Source organism: Heptranchias perlo, chromosome 12 (genome assembly GCF_035084215.1).
Source record: "Heptranchias perlo isolate sHepPer1 chromosome 12, sHepPer1.hap1, whole genome shotgun sequence".
Taxonomy (NCBI): domain Eukaryota; kingdom Metazoa; phylum Chordata; class Chondrichthyes; order Hexanchiformes; family Hexanchidae; genus Heptranchias; species Heptranchias perlo.
In genome coordinates this window covers 7,203,015-7,220,602 of record NC_090336.1, presented here as the reverse complement: position 1 = coordinate 7,220,602, position 17,588 = coordinate 7,203,015, and the positions used below count along the sequence as shown (strand labels likewise).

At 45.3% G+C, this 17,588-nt stretch overlaps 1 protein-coding gene across 1 annotated transcript in view; it reads left to right on the top strand.

The window, feature by feature from the left end:
* LOC137328126 (low choriolytic enzyme-like) overlaps window positions 1-17,588 on the top strand; it is a 75,445-nt gene that overhangs the window by 15,670 nt on the left and 42,187 nt on the right. The window contains exons 2-3 of the mRNA XM_067994305.1: window positions 13,815-13,911; window positions 13,991-14,018. Of these exons, the coding sequence (XP_067850406.1) occupies window positions 13,852-13,911; window positions 13,991-14,018 (88 nt within the window). The 5' untranslated portion in view covers window positions 13,815-13,851. The remainder of the gene's footprint in view (window positions 1-13,814; window positions 13,912-13,990; window positions 14,019-17,588) is intronic.

Sequence of the window (17,588 nt, the reverse complement as noted above, 5' to 3'; positions counted from 1 at the left end):
TGATTTTCTTGCACTAGGACCCCCAGATCCCTTTGTACTGCAGTACTTTCCAGTTTCTTGCCATTAAGATAATAACTTGCTCTCTGATTTTTCCTGCCAAAGTGCATAACCTCACATTTTCCAATATTGTATTGCATCTGCCAAATCTCCGCCCACTCACCCAGCCTGTCTATATCCCCCTGTAGGTTTTTTATGTCCTCCTCACTCTCCACTTTCCCTCCCATCTTTGTATCATCTGCAAACTTTGATATGTTACACTTTGTCCCCTCCTCCAAATCGTTAATATAGGTTGTAAAGAGTTGGGGACCCAGCACCTGCGGAACACCACTGGCTACTGGTTGCCAGTCCGAGAATGAACCATTTATCCCAACTCTCTGCTTCCTGTTAGATAACCAATCCTCCACCCATGCCAGAATATTACCCCCAATCCAGTGATTCTTTATTTTGAGCAATAATCTTTTATTGCTCAAGATAATCCTGGTCCCCGGGGTTGGAATTGGGAATTAGTTAAAAATGGATGCCTGAAGCCTCCTTGAAAGGTTTTAAGACCCAACCTGTCTCCTGGGAGTGGGTTGGCAGCCTGCCCCTTGTCCCGCCCCCATGAAAACCAGAAATGGGCAGGTCTGAAATGGTGGCAATTTTCAATGCCCCCCTGCCCCTAACCCACCTGTTATTTACTTTTAAAATTGAGCCCATAAGAGTACAAAAGCAAGGCAGCTATGCTAAACCTTTATAAATCACTGGTTAGGCCTTAACTGGAATATTGTGTCCAATTCTGGGCACCATACTTTAGGAAGGATGTCAAGGCTTTAGAGAGGGTGCAGAGGAGGTTTACTAGAATGCTATCAGGGATGAGGGACTCCAGTTATGTGGAGAGACTAGAGAAGCTGGAATTGTTCTCCTTAAGGGGAGATTTAATGTGGGTGTTCAAAATTACAAGGGGTTTTAGTAGAGTAGATAGGGAGAAACTGGCAAAAGAACCAGAGGTGACTTGAGGATAAACATTTTTACGCAGCAAATCTAGAATCCACTGCCTGAAAGGGTGGTGGAAGCAGATTCAATGGCAGCTTTCAAAATGGAATTGGATAAATGCTTGAAAAGGAAAAATATGCAGAGTTAAGGGGAAAGAGTGGGGGAGTGGGACCAATTGGATAACTCTTTCAAAGAGCCGGCACAGGCACGATGAGCCAAATGGCCTCCTTCTGTGCTGTACAATTCTATGATCTTGCACACAAATATGCAATGGACTCTGCTGTATACAGAGATCCAAATTTCTGTTAAGTGAGTAACTAGATATGATTGGCATGACCCAGTTAGAAGAACACCCCTACTTTCCCATCAACACTTCAGTCTGTCACTAAAATAGACAGTTTTGAACTTTTGATCAAAAGGCACTCTTTGCTTCTTTGATTAAAAAGAAAACAAAGCAATTCAGATATTGTGGCATCATTCTCCCAACTTCCTGACCAGATTTCTGATGGGTGGCTACCGTACGGGGCCCACTTAAATAGATTCCATTTTTTCCAATAGCTTATCTGCATTACCATTTGCTCTTCCCATTTAGTATATGACTACCTTATAAATACAGGCAAATCAATACTCCAGTGTAGTTACCACTTATTTTTGTTTATTATTGAATTTAGCTATAACAGAAGACTGTGGTCAGAATATGTTGTGACTAAAGTTCCTCAGGCATTGCTTGCGGTATTTGCAGCCCTGGTTCAGCATTAAAGAAAAAGATGGAGGACGGGTGGGGAATAAAATTTGTCAGCTGGGGATTAAAAAAAAAAGAATGGATTCATAACTGGGGGTTAAAGATTATGACAGCAATTGGAAAAAAATAAAGAAACGGAACAGGCTGTTTATTGAAGTCAGTTGATAATTTAACAAGAGGCACATTTAGGGGTTAAAGGACAGGATGGAGAATAAAAGAAAAAGGTGCAATGGAGGGGGGCTGGAGAAAATACTGAAGTTGAAGAAAAATTAGAAGGGGAAAGTGAAAGTAAAGAAATATAAAACTATCATCATAAAAAGATGCAAGTTCTGAAAATGAAGAACTTTTATAATTGCAATAGAGAGTGCTGAGTAGGGCTGTAGGCCCAAATTTAAATTTTATCAGGGCTGACGAGCAGGGAGCGCTGAGGGATACTGAGCTAAAATTTTCATAGAGACAGGCAAATTGAGAGTAGAGAGCAAGGCCGGAGGCCCAAAGTTCAGATTTTGGAGGAGTTGGACAGGCCACATTGGGGCTGGAGGTAGGCAGGAAATATCAATAAATATATGAAAACATTAAAATTTAATCAAATATGGTAATTTAATTTAAGGTTATGCAAAGAGGCTGAAGTGTTGTGATGGCTGTGCTGCAGATTAACGTGTTTTTTAAATTTTCAAGAATTTTGATAGACTGAACAGGGAAAGACTGTTTCTCTGGTTGAAGAGTTGGTGAGAAGGGGTCATCAATTTAAAATTGTCAGTTAGGAGAGAGGTTGGGAGAAATTTCTTCACGCAGCATGTTGCTGGAGCATAGAATGCTGTCACTGGCACTGGTTGAGGCAGAGACCATCGTGTCTTTCAAGGGAAAATTGAATAAATATTTTGAAGCAGAATAATCAGGACTATGGAGAGAAAGTGGAGCTGAGCGATTAGTTTTTGATTACTCTAGCAAAGAGCCAGACACAATGGTGTGAATAGGGAGTGAGGTCCACTTACACTATTATCATCCCGACAGTCAGAGTTTGGACCCTTTATCCCTAATCTCTGACTCTTACCCCTCCACCAATGTCCAACCCATGTTGCAAGGTGGCTTCCAAATCTGTGCGTTTTCATTTTTGCCAATAATGTGTGGAACCTTATCAAATACCTTCATGAAGTCCATATAGATAACATCCATAGACACTTCCCTGTCCACCTTGTTAGTGACCTACTCAAAAAAAAAAAAAAAAAGTTCAACTAGATTAGTCAGACCACGCCAGCAGAGAAACTATGGGTTGAATGGCCTCCTTCTGTGCGGTATGATTATATGAATTACCCTTCACAAATCCATGTTGATTCTTTCTGATCAGCTTATAGTTGTCCAAGTGCTCAGTCACTCTGTCCCTAATGATAGATTCTAATAACTTCTCCATAACTGACGTTAGACTGAGGTCTGTAGGTACCTGGTTCTCCCGACCACCCTTCTTAAATAATGGGTGACATTTGCGATCCAACGGCAGAGTTTCTGAATCAAGAGAGATTTAGAAGATTATAACTATTGCAACTGCAATTTCCTCACCACCTTCTTTTAATATTCTGATGTAGAAATAATCAGGTCCTAGAGATTTGCCTGTATTAAGTTCCATTATTTTCTCCAATACCATTTTTTAAAAACTTATATTCAATCCAATAAGTTTCTCTCCTTGATTTATTTTAGTTTCCCTTGTACCACTGGTATTTTGTCTTCTTCCTCATGAACATAGGAACAGGAGTAGGCCTTGAGCCTGTTCTGCCATTCAATGTGATCATGGCTGATCTGTGACCTAACTCCATATACTCTCCTTAGCCCCATACACCTTAACACCTTTTGGATAACACAAATCTATTAATTTCAGATTTAAATTTAACAATTGAGCTAGCATCAACTGCCATTTGAGGAAGAGGGTTCCAAACTTCTACCACCCTTTGCGCGTAGGGATGTTTCCTAACTTCGTTCCTAAACGTCCTGGCTCTAATTTTTAGGCTATGTGTCCTAGTTCTGGACTCCCCAACCAGCGGAAATAGTTTCTCCCTATCTACCCTGTCAGTTCTCCTTTTAATATCTTGAAAACTTCAATCCAATCACCCCTTAATCTTCTAAATTCCAGGGAATACAGCCCGAGTTTGTGTAATCTCTTCTTGTAATTTAACACTTGGAGTCCAGGTATCATTCTAGTAAATCTGTGCTGCACTCCCTCAAAGGCCAATATATCCTTCCTATGGTGGTGTGCTCAGAACTGAAAATAGTACTCCAGCAGTAGTCTAACCAGGGCTTTGTATAGCTGTAGCATAACTTCTACTCCCTTGTATTCTAGTCCTCTAAATATAAAGGCCAACATTCCATTAGCCGTTTTGATTATTTTCTGTAACTGTCCATGACATTTTAATGATCTATGTACATGGTCCCCTAAGTCTCTTTGGACCTCCACTGTTTCGCGCTTTTGACCATTTAGAAAGTACTCTGATCTATCCTTTTTAGGTCCAAAGTCAATGACCTCACACTTGCCGACATTGAAATCCATTTGCCACAGTTTTGCCCATTCACTTAATCTATTATTTCTCTCTCTAATTTTATGCTTCCATCTACACTGCTGACAATGCTGCCTATCTTTGTGTCATCGGCAAACTTGGATATGTGGCTCTCTATCCCGTCATCTAAGTCGTTAATAAATACAGTGAATTCTTGAGGCCCCAACACATATCCCTGTGGGACACCACTAGCCACATCCTGCCAATTTGAGTACCTGCCCATTATCCCTACTCTCTGTCTCCTGCCACTCAGCCAATTTCCTAACCAGGTCAATAATTTGCCCACAATTCCATTAGCTTCAACTTTAGCTAACAGTCTCTTATGAGGGACTTTATCGAATGCCTTCTCGAAGTCCATATAAACAACATCCATAGACTTTCCCCTATCCACTACTTTCGTCACCTCTTCAAAAAATTCAATCAGGTTCGTCAGGGATGACCAATCCATGGTGTTCTCTGATCAGCTGAAAATTTTCAAGGTGTTAAATCGCTCTATCCTTAACTTTTTTTTTATTCGTTCACGGGATGTGGGCGAGGCCAGCATTTATTGCCCATCCCGAATTGCCCCCGAGAGGGTGGTGGTGAGCCGCCGCCTTGAACCGCTGCAGTCCGTGTGGTGACGGTTCTCCCACAGTGCTGTTAGGAAGGGAGTTCCAGGATTTTGACCCTGCGACAATGAAGGAACGGCGATATATTTCCAAGTCGGGATGGTGTGTGACTTGGAGGGGAACGTGCAGGTGGTGTTGTTCCCATGCGCCTGCTGCTCTTGTCCTTCTAGGTGGTAGAGGTCGCGGGTTTGGGAGGTGCTGTCGAAGAAGCCTTGGCGAGTTGCTGCAGTGCATCCTGTGGATGGTGCACACTGCAGCCACAGTGCGCCGGTGGTGAAGGGAGTGAATGTTTAGGGTGGTGGATAGGGTGCCAATCAAGCGGGCTGCTTTATCTTTGATGGTGTCGAGCTTCTTGAGTGTTGTTGGAGCTGCACTCATCCAGGCAAATGGAGAGTATGCCATCACACTCCTGACTTGTGCCTTGTAGATGGTGGAAAGGCTTTGGGGAGTCAGGAGGTGAGTCACTCGCTGCAGAATACCCAGCCTCTGACCTGCTCTCGTAGCCACAGTATTTATATGGCTGGTCCAGTTAAGTTTCTGGTCAATGGTGACCCCCAGGATGTTGATGGTGGGGGATTCGGCGATGGTAATGCCGTTGAATGTCAAGGGGAGGTGGTTGGACTCTCTTGTTGGAGATGGTCATTGCCTGGCACTTATCTGGCACAAATGTTACTTGCCACTTATGAACCCAAGCCTGGACGTTGTCCAGGTCTTGCTGCATGCAGGCTCGGACTGCTTCATTATCTGAGGGGTTGCGAATGGAACTGAACACTGTGCAGTCATCAGCGAACATCCCCATTTCTGACCTTATGATGGAGGGAAGGTCATTGATGAAGCAGCTGAAGATGGTTGGGCCTCGGACACTGCCCTGAGGAACTCCTGCAGCAATGTCCTGGGGCTGAGATGATTGGCCGCCAACAACCACTACCATCTTCCTTTGTGCTCGGTATGACTCCAGCCACTGGAGAGTTTTCCCCCTGATTCCCATTGACTTCAATTTTACTAGGGCTCCTTGGTGCCACACTCGGTCAAATGCTGCCTTGAAGTCAAGGGCAGTCAGTTTCACCTCACCTCTGGAATTCAGCTCTTTTGTCCATGTTTGGACCAAGGCTGTAATGAGGTCTGGAGCCGAGTGGTCCTGGCGGAACCCAAACTGAGCATCGGTGAGCAGGTTATTGGTGAGTAAGTGCAGCTTGATAGCACTGTCGACGACACCTTCCATCACTTTGCTGATGATTGAGAGTAGACTGTTGGGGCGGTAATTGGCCGGATTGGGTTTGTCCTGCTTTTTGTGGACAGGACATACCTGGGCAATTTTCCACATTGTCGGGTGGATGCCAGTGTTGCAGCTGTACTGGAACAGCTTGGCTAGAGGCGCAGCTAGTTCTGGAGCACAAGTCTTCAGCACTACAGCTGGGATGTTGTCGGGGCCCATAGCCTTTGCTGTATCCAGTGCACTCAGCCGTTTCTTGATATCACGTGGAGTGAATCGAATTGGCCGAAGACTGGCTTCCGTGATGGTGGGGATATCTGGAGGAGGCTGAGATGGATCATCCACTCGGCACTTCTCGCTGAAGATGGTTGCAAACGCTTCAGCCTTGTCTTTTGCACTCACGTGCTGGACTCCGCCATCATTGAGAATGGGGATGTTTGCAGAGCCGCCTCCTCCTCCCGTTAGTTGTTTAATTGTCCACCACCATTCACGACTGGATGTGGCAGGACTGCAGAGCTTTGATCTGATCCGTTGGTTGTGGAATCGCTTAGCTCTGTCTATAGCATGTTGCTTCCGCTGTTTAGCATGCATGTAGTCCTGAGTTGTAGCTTCACCAGGTTGGCACCTCATTTTTAGGTACTCCTGGCATGCTCTTCTACACTCCTCATTGAACCAGGGTTGATCCCCTGGCTTGTTGGTAATGGTAGAGTGAGGAATATGCCGGGCCATGAGGTTACAGATTGTGCTGGAATACAATTCTGCAGCTGCTGATGGCCCACAGTGCCTTGTGGATGCCCAGTTTTGAGCTGCTAGATCCATTCTGAATCTATCCCATTTAGCACGGTGGTCGTGCCACACAACACGTTGGATGGTGTCCTCAGTGCGAAGACGGGACTTCATCTCCACGAGGACTGTGCGGTGGTCACTCCTACCAATACTGTCATGGACAGATGCATTTGCGACAGGTAGATTGGTGAGGACGAGGTCAAGTAAGTTTTTCCCTCGTGTTGGTTCGCTCACCACCTGCCGCAGGCCCAGTCTAGCAGCTACGTCCTTCAGGACTCGGCCAGCTCGGTCAGTAGTGGTGCTACCGAGCCACTCTTTGTGATGGACATTGAAGTCCCCCACCCAGAGTACATTTTGTGCCCTTGCTACCCTCAGTGCTTCCTCCAAGTGGTGCTCAACATGGAGGAGGACTGATTCATCAGCTGAGGGAGGACGGTAGGTGGTAATCAGCAGGAGGTATCCTTGCCCATGTTTGACCTGATGCCATGAGATCTCATGGGGTCCAGAGTCGATGTTGAGGACTCCCAGGACCACTCCCTCCTGACTGTATATCACTGTACCGCCACCTCTGGTGGGTCTGTCCTGCCGGTGGGACAGGACATACCCAGGGATGGTGATGGAAGAGTCTGGGACGTTGGCTGAAAGATATGATTCTGTAAGTATGGCTATGTCAGGCTGTTGCTTGACTAGTCTGTGGGACAGCTCTCCCAATTTTGGCACAAGTCCCCAGATGTTAGTAAGGAGGACCTTGCAGGGTCGACTGGGCTTGGTGTTTTGCCGTTGTCGTGTCCAGTGCCTAGTGGTCCGATGCCGGGTGGTCCGTCCGGTTTTATTCTTATGACTTTTCGTAGCGAGATTTTACAACTGAGTGGCTTGCTGGACCATTTCAGAGGGCAATTAAGAATCAACCACATTGCTGTGGGTCTGGAGTCACATCTGGGCCAGACCGGGTAAGGACGGCAGGTTTCCTTCCCTAAAGGACATTCGTGAACCAGATGGGTTTTTACGACAATCCGGTAGTTTCATGGCCATCATTACTGATACTAGTATTTTAATTCCAGATTTTATTTAATTAATTGAATTTTTAATTAATTGAATTTTTAATTAATTGAATTTTTAATTAATTGAATTTTTAATTAATTGAATTTAAATTCGCCAGCTGCCATGGCGGGATTTGAACTCATGACTCTGGATTTTAGTCCAGGCCTCTGGATTACTAGCCCAGTAACATAACCACTATGCTTACTAATTATAGACTCTAGTAATTTCCCAACAACAGATGTTAGGCTAACTGGTCTTTAATTCCCTGATTTCCCTCTGTCTGACTAACGAATGAATTTTTTGAGGAGGTAACAAGGAGGGTCGATGAGGGTAGCGCATTTGATGTAGTCTAAATGGATTTTAGCAAGGCTTTTGACAAGGTCCCATGTGACTGGTCAGAAAAGTAAAAGCCCATAGGATCTAAGGGAAAGTGGTAAGTTGGATCCAAAATTGGCTCGGTGGCAGGAAGCAAAGGGTAATAGTGACTGGAAGTGTGTTTTCAGTGGGGTTCCACAGGATTCAGTATTGGTCTCTTGCCTTTTGTGGTATATATTAATGATTTAGACCTAAATGTAAGGGGCATGATTAAGAATGATGATACAAAAAATTGGCCGTATAGTTGATAGTGAAGAAGATAGCTATAGACTCCAAGAAGATATCATTGGGTTGGTGGAGTGGGCGGAAAAGTGGCAAATGGAGTTCAACCCAGAGAAGTGTGAGGTAATGCACTTGGGGAGGGCAAGCAGTAAATGGGAATATATTGAGAGGGGTGGAGGAAGTGAGAGACCTTGGTGTGCATGTGCACAGGTCCCTGAAGGTGGCAGTACAGGTAGATAAGGTTGTGAAGAAGGCATACGGAATGCTTTTCGTTATTAGCCAAGGTATAGAATACAAACGCAGAGATGTAATGATGGATCTGTATAAAATGCTGGTAAGGCCACAGCTGGAGTATTGTGTGCAGTTCTGGTCACTACATTACAGGAAGGATGTAATTGCTCTGGAGAGAGTGCAGAGAAGATTTACAAGAATGTTGCCAGGGCTTGAAAATTGCTGCCACGAGGAGAGATTGGATAGTCTGGGGTTGTTTTCCTTGGAGCAGAGGAGGCTGAGGGGAGACTTGATGGAGGTGTACAAAATTATGAGGGGCCTGGATAGAGTAGACAGGAAGTACCTGTTTCCCCTAGCGGAGAGTTCAAGAACTGGAGGACATAGATTTAAGCTGATTGGCGGAAGGATTAGAGGGGACATGAGGAAAAACCTTTTTACCCAGAGGGTGGTGGATGTATGGAATTTGCTGCCTGAATTGGTGTTAGAGGTAGGGACCCTCAACTCTTTTTTTTAAGTAGTACCTGGACCGGCATCTAAAGTGCTGTAAGCTGCAGGGCTACGGACCAGGTGCTAGAAGGTTGGATTAGAATGGGCACCTGGTTGTTCTTCGGGCCGGCATGGACAAGATGGGCTGAATGGCCCCCTTCTGTGCTGTATCTTTTCTATGGTTCTAGTTTATATCGCCTCTCTTTCTTATTTTGACAATGTATCATTTCACAGTCTGTCTATGTCCTCCTGAAGTATGTTACTATCCTCCTCATTGTTTACTACATTTGAGCTTTGTGTCATCAGAAAACTTTGAAATTATGCCCTGTAGACACAAGTCCAGGTCACTAAAATATATATTCAAAAGAGCAGTGGTCCTAACACTGACCCCTGGGGAATACCACTGTATACTTCACTCCAGTCTGAAAAATAACGGTTCATCTCTGCTTTCTGTCCCTTAGCCAATTTTGTACTAATGCTGCCATGTCCCTTTAATCCCATTGGCTTGAATTTTGCTTACAAGTCTATTGTGTGGTACTTTGGCAAACACCATTTGAAAATCCATATACACAATATGAATCACACTATATCTCCATTACTTCATCAACGAACTCAATCAAGTTAGTCAAACATGATTTGCCTTTAACAAACGCATGCTGACTTTCATTTATTAGCCTATCATTTTCTAACTGCCAAATAATTTTGACCCAGATTATTGTCTGTAAAAGTTTCTCCACCACAACGTGGCAATCTGAGCACCACCAGATCAAATAGGAGTATTGGTCAACCACAAGGGATTTCATTCCATCAATGTTCAGCTGGTGTGCAACCACAAGAAAAGGTTTATGCAGGTCTGCACCTGATTCCTTGGTAGCTGCCATGATGCTTTCACACTGCAGCAATCCAACATCCCTGAATTGTTCATATCTGGAACCACCCTTAAGAGGTGGCTGCTGGGCGACAAAGGATACCCCTTGTAAACCTGATGAACACCATCAATGAACCCCAAGAGCGCTACAACGACTGCCATATGACAACCAGATGCGCCATTGACATGCTCAAGATGCGCTTCAGATGCCTGGACAGGTCTGGAGTACTCACCAGCGACAGTCTCTAGAATAATCGTGGTGTGCTGCATTGTGCACAACGTAGTGTAGCAGCAAGGACTAGAGATGGAGGAGGAACAAGCTGCTCATCACTTTTCATCTGATGAGGATTCTAGTGGAGAGGAGGAGGAGGAGGACGATGAAGATGGTGCCCCCAATGCTAGACCACCTGATCACATTGCTGCTCAGATACCAGGGATGCCCTAATAATCAAAGGTTCAGTTAGTCACTCTCACTGGACCAAATGAACAATCACATCCCCACCCCCCTTCACCCCCACTGACACAAAGCAGTCCTGTAAGATACCATCCACCCAATGCCCATGCACCAATTAGTCTCCATCAATTCATGTCTTCACATTCATCACCAACCAACTGAAAAGCTGAGTTGCCACTTGGCAGGCAAGAGTGGTGCACAAGGGAAAGTGGTGCAAATTAATAAATTTAATGGAAGTTAATCAATAAATCAATTTTCCCCTGGCTGGAGAGTCTAGAACCAGGGATCACAGTCTCAGAATAGGGGTAGGCTATTTCGGACTGAGATGAAGAGAAATTTCTTCACTCAGGGTGGTGAATCTTTAGAATTCTCTACCCCAGAGGGCTGTGGCGGCTCAGTCATTGAGTACATTCAAAACAGAGATCGATAGATTTCTAGATATTAAAGGCATCAAGGGATATTCCCTCAGCAGGAATCAGCCCCTCTAAGGCAACATTGTCCGGAAGGGCTGCTGTTCTTCGTGTGAAGAACTTTTCCTTTTCCTTCTTCAGCTGTTCATCAGTTCTTTGAAGTAACGGAGAGGGTTGATGAGGTTAGTGCGGTTTATGTTGTGTACATGGACTTTCAAAGGGCATTTGATAATGTACCACACGATAGCAAAATTAAAACCCAGTGGATTAAAAGGACTGTGGCAGCATGGATACAAAATTGGCTAGGGAACAGAAAGCAGAGCGTAGTGATGAACTGTTGTTTTTCAGACTGGACGGAAGTATACAGTGGTGTTTCCCAGGGGTCAGCATTAGGACCACTGCTCTTTTTGGTATATATTAATAACCTGTACATTGATATAGAGGGTATAATTTTAAAGTTTGCGGATGACACGAAACTCAGAAATGTAGTAAACAATGCGGAGGATAGTAACAGATTTCAGGAAGACATAGTCTGGTGAAATGGGCAGACACATGGCAGATGAAATTTAACGCAGAGAAGTACGAGGTGATACATTTTCATAATAAGAATGAGGAGAGGCAATATAAACTAAATGGTACAATTTTAAAGGGGGTGCAGGAACAGAGAGACCTGGGGTTGTATGTAAACAAATCTTTGAAGTTGGCAGGACAAGTTAAGAAGGCTGTTTAAAAAGTATTTTTTTTATTCATTCATGGGATGTGGGCGTCGCTGGCGAGGCCGGCATTTATTGCCCATCCCTAATTGCCCTTGAGAAGGTGGTGGTGAGCCGCCGCCTTGAACCGCTGCAGTCCGTGTGGTGACTGTTCTCCCACAGTACTGTTAGGAAGGGAGTTGCAGGATTTTGACCCAGCGACGATGAAGGAACGACGATATATTTCCAAGTCGGGATGGTGTGTGACTTGGAGGGGAACGTGCAGGTGGTGGTGTTCCCACGTGACTGCTGCTCTTGTCCTTCTAGATGGTAGAGGTCGCGGGTTTGGGAGGTGCTGTCGAAGAAGCCTTGGCGAGTAACTGCAGTGCATCCTGTAGATGGTACACACTGCAGCCACAGTGCGCCGGTGGTGAAGGGAGTGAATGTTTAGGGTGGTGGATGGGGTGCCAATCAAGCGGGCTGCTTTCTCTTGGATGGTGTCGAGCTTCTTGAGTGCTGTTGGAGCTGCACTCATCCAAGCAAGTGGAGAGTATTCCATCACACTCCTGACTTGTGCCTTGTGGATGGTGGAAAGGCTTTGGGGAGTCAGGAGGTGAGTCACTCGCCGCAGAATACCCAGCCCCTGACCTGCTCTCGTATATGGGATCTTGGGCTTTATTAATAGAGGCATAGAGTACAAAAGCAAGGAAGTTATGCTACTGCTTCTAAACACTGATTAGGCCTCAGCTGGAGTATTGTGTTCAATTCTGAGCACTACACTTTAGGAAGGATGTCAAGGCCTTAGACAGGGTGCAGAAGAGATTTGCTAGAATGGTGCCAGCGATGAGGGACTTCATTTATCTGGAGAAACTGGGGTTGTTCTCCTTTAGAACAGAGAAGGTTAAGAGGAGATTTGATAGAGGTGTTCAAAATCATGACTGGTTTTGACAGAGTAAATAAGGAGGAACTGGTTCCAGTGGCAGAAGGGTTGGTAACCAGAGGACCCAGATTTAAATTGATCAGCAAAGGAGCCAGAGGCGACATGAGGAATCATTTTTTTTTACGCAGCGAGTTGTGATCTGGAATGCACTGCTTGAAAATGTGGTGAAAGCAGATTCAATAGTAACTTTCAAAAGGGGATTGGATAAATACTTGAAAGGAAATAATTTACAGGGCTATGGGGAAAGACAGGGGAATGGGAGTAATTAGATAGCTCTTTCAAAGAACCAGCACAGGCACAATAGGCCAAATGGCCTCCTCCAGTGCTGTGCCTACCATGATGACAGGAGTGTCTGTAAGGCATATGTTCACCTGATGGATGCAGTGCATTCGGTGAGGGTGACGATCAGGCAGATGCATCACCATTGCCACTGCTATGCATTTGAGGATGTGTGTTTACAATCTGGTAAGCTGACTCATGTGGCATCACATTGCATAAGGATTGGGGTGAGAGGCAGTGGTGGATGGATAAATGGGGACGTGAATAATTGCATAGAAAGTGAACGATGGGTGCTCTTGAAACTTAAATGGCTGTGAGGAGTGATGTGATGGAGTACGCTTCACAAGATGGAGTGAGAGATGGGGGGGGGGGGGTGCATTGCAGGATGTCAGTGAATCTGCAACCAGGCTCACTTTTTCTGACCTGGTTAGGTCATTAAACCGCTTCCAGTGCTGGGTTCAGTTAAGGGACACGATATTCCTGCTGCTGACCTCCTCAGCCACCTCTAACCATGCCGCCTTGGTGACAGCAGCAGGTTTCTTCTTGCTGTTGCTTGGAAATATTCCTGCTCCTTACTGCACTCAGCAGTACATCAAGTGCTGCAGCCTTTGACCTTCGAATTTTTTGTTCGAATTTTTTCGTCTCTCTATAAATGCTCCCAAATCCTCCAAATTCTATCTTTACATTGGCCATTTAAATAGTCGCGTTCAGATCGTGTCATGCAGGTGCAGAACCTGGAAGTAAAATGATAATGAGGTATCCATGTTGAAACTGGACATTCCCACGCATCCAAACATATTCCGGGTTTTGCATCTGCTATCGCCACCTCTACTCTGAACCCGCCTCTGCGTTATTATCGGGCCCCAAGTGGTTATTTTTAGTAAATTACATTATGTACTTGATTGTCTGTCTACAGCATTTAACAAACTCTGCCTTTCACTATGTTCAGGTAAGGCTAGAGGCTCACGTAGCACTAAGAGCAGAAGATGGACTTCACTATTGCAGTGCTGTTGACCTTATCCCTGACGTGCGTCCATTTAGTATTGGTAAGCGACAATCAAGATAAAATATTCTTCACTTATTCGTATTTACTTACCCTCGTAACACATTTTTCTTTTCATGCAGGTGGACAATATGAATTCAACCTTACAAGGTTTGTTTCTTGCATAAATTCTTACTTCCATTTATTGTTAAATTCGAAAACAAAACTAAATATGTATGAATGAATTGAAAAGTGAAGATAAAAGGAGAATGGCTGAAACAATTAATTAGACATTGGCATTTGACCTCTGAGACCTGGGTTCCAATCCACCTACACTACTGGAATGAAAATTGTCTTTGTCTGCTGCCTATAAGTACCTCAGTTTGTGTAGTCCTAATAGTAAGGATGGTCCCAGGACAAACTGATCCAAAATTGCCACAAAATTAGCAATCTTAGCAAAGCTCTGGATGGGGGTTCATGTGAGAAGTGGAAAATACTCTTCTGAGGTTGGAGCTGAGACATCCAGGACAAAGCAGCCTGCTTGATTGGCACCCCATCCACCATCCTAAACATTCACTCCCTTCACCACCGGCGCACTGTGGCTGCAGTGTGTACCATCCACAGGATGCACTGCAGCAACTCGCCAAGGCTTTTTCGACAGCACCTCCCAAACCCGCGACCTCTACCACCTAGAAGGACAAGGACAGCAGGCACATGGGAACAACACCACCTGCACGTTCCCCCTCCAAGTCACGTTCCCCCTCCAAGTCACGTTCCCCCTCCAAGTCACGTTCCCCCTCCAAGTCTCACACCATCCTGACTTGGAAATATATCGCCATTCCTTCGTCACTGGGTCAAAATCCTGGAACTCCCTTCCTAACAGCACTGTGGGAGAACCTTCACCATACAGACTGCAGTGGTTCAAGAAGGTGGCTCACCACCACCTTCTCAAGGGCAATTATGCATGGGCAATAAATGCCGGCCTCGCCAGCGACACCCACATCCCATGAACGAATGAAAAAAATGTTAGGAAAAAATAAGTATCTTTACAGGGTTATAACTGACCTGGGAGTGCTTGCTATAGGTGCTGAGTAACTGAAATGGACAGTGTCCCAGTCCTCTCTTTGTGTACAAAATTCACGGCCCCGATATTGGCAAGGAGGGAGTGGTGGGGTCACAGCGGCTGGGTAACCCAGAAATACAGGTAACCCCGAGGTCCTGCCGAATTTAACAGCAGGACCTCATTTAAATTTTTTGTCGCCGTTTCCTGGCCGGCAGCCAGCCAGATTGAAGGGCTGACTGCCGTGCAGCAAGGCATGTGGCACCAGGCTGCAGCCGGGGTGTGGAGAGGAGGAAGGGAGTGAGAGAGAGATCAGAAAGGCTGGGGGTTTAGAACAGAAATCGGGGGCCTCGTGGAGATCGGGAGTTCAAAGGTTCGGGGTGGTCCAATGGCGGTGAGGGAAGCAGGTTAGCTTGGGAGGCCAGGGGGGAGCACTCTTGATCCTCCTGACCCACAAGCAGTGCTGGGAAGGCACTTTCCTGCTGGATCAGGCCATTCTCGCCTCCCTCCAGCTGCCGGGTTTCTCGAGCTCTGCGAAACCCGGCCTGCAGCCGTTAAATCTAAAACTCTGCTACGATTTGAGGCATGCAGTTAAAATATTTAAATTATGGACCCACCTCTGGAGAACAGGTTAGTTCTCCAACCCGCCACTGTTAAAACCGGAAGGAGGCGGGTTGGGGTCGGGTTTCCGATTTTTGAAATTTTAACCTCCTGCCCTTCCTCGGGGTTTAAATTACCTCCCATATATTTTTAAAAAAATCAGAAATGAAAATAGAAGCACTCCTCCAATCATCCAAACTCCTGATACAAATAGGATATTGCTAACATTTGGGGATGGGAGAAACATCTTAGCACAGTGTCTCTTAAAGAAATTAATATTGTGTATGTTTGGTGATATTTTCCTCATTATGTTATATATAAGGCCTCATTCTGGATCTCAATCTTAGTGCTGTTTCCCCTTCATCAGCAACCGTAGATATCTAGGCCCCAAATTTTCTCTGGGCCTGTTGAGAGTTCAGAACGCTGCTGGGGCGGGACTTCCGCCTATACGTGATGTGTTCTGCTGATTCTATCTATTTGTGAGATTAGCTAATTAGCGTACTCATGGGTGGTCCAGGCATACAACTGCTGTGTAAAATGGGAGAGATGCGAGAGGGAGCAGGAAATTTATTGCTGCAGGATTTATAAACCTGCAGTAACTTAAAGTGGCAACAGCTTCTTGGAGGGCAAGCAGGTAAGAAAATGTGCTTGCAGTTTTTGACGCATCTTCAACTCAAGTGATTACTTACCTAGCTTTTTCCTGCTTCTGCAAGAAGTGATTCAGAAGAGGCAAAAGTATTTCCAAGTGTGTAATGACTTCTTAGCAGCCTTCTCAGCACAAGAGATAGCAGTCCCAGCCAATTCCCTTGCACAAAGACAAAAGCATACAGCTCACATGTTCTCTGATGCTGACGGAGAGGCGTTGATGGAGCAGATAAAGATGTGGGAATTGTTGCTGGGTACTCATGGGAGGAAACCAGTGAAAGGAGTCATGAGAGCCCTGTGGAGGCTCTGGGTGCCATCTCTCTCCACTCAGGACTGCAAACCAATGCAAAAATAAATTCAATGACCTGATGAGGGCAGGTAAGAAAACTGCCATCTCACCCTATTCACTAGAACACCAAGTGAACCCTCTCTCCAATGCTTATTCTCACTTCTTAAATGGGATGAAAATTCATCATACAGAGCGCACCATTGCTTAATAGCTTACTAACTCTTTCACCTATGGCATGTGGTTGGAACTTCCCTCACAAAACTTTCTTGCAAGCAGTACTTGAAATTCCACCCTTCTATGTTACAGGATCCTTCTAGCATTTGTTATTCCTATAACATTAGCTTTCTGCTGAGACAAGCTTATCACACAATAGGAGAGGTAGGCCATTGGGGGAGGGAGAAGAGTCCCTAACATAAAATGGCTCACTTCTTACAAGGAGCAGACAGTGGAGCTGCTGGGGAGGCACTTTGCATTGTCTCAGTGATGGAGAGATTGGTGGGCCTGTCCCAACTGCAGGTGATTGAGTTAAAGCATTAACAGCACCTGTAGTTTACTGTACCCATCAGGCAGAAAACTCCAGAATATTGCTGTCTGAGTGGTGCACACCCATCCTAACCTTTCCCTCTGCTTATGCAGATCAATCATATCGTAGAGATGGAGAAGGAGGATGATGATGGTGATGATGATCAGACTGGTCCCTCTGCTTTTGGGTATGGTCCATTTCTTTTATCCTCTGCACACTTGCCCTCTCTTTCACACTCGCCAGCTCACAGACCTCCCAGGATGGAAGAAATATATGGTTGAGCAATTTATACTGGGAGAGTTAAGAACATGAGAGATTTGGAGAATTGGAAGAGGATTCAGTCATTCGTGAATGGACGCTGTCAAGGTGGCTGTTCCGGGCTGAGAAGCCAGTAGTCTCAAATATCAGAGGTTCTGCTCTGAAAGGAATGATCTTTGACAAGAATCACACCTGTGGACAAGTATTGAGGTCCATCCACCAAGATTTGCAGCTGATCATAGGGATCACAGTGGTGTGCACTGCCCTCATATGTGGCACCAGCAGGTGAGCATTTTCTTTGTTGTGGATCTCAATTGGCAGCTTCATTGCAGTCCGTAACTGTACGCCACCATAGAAGTAATGCAG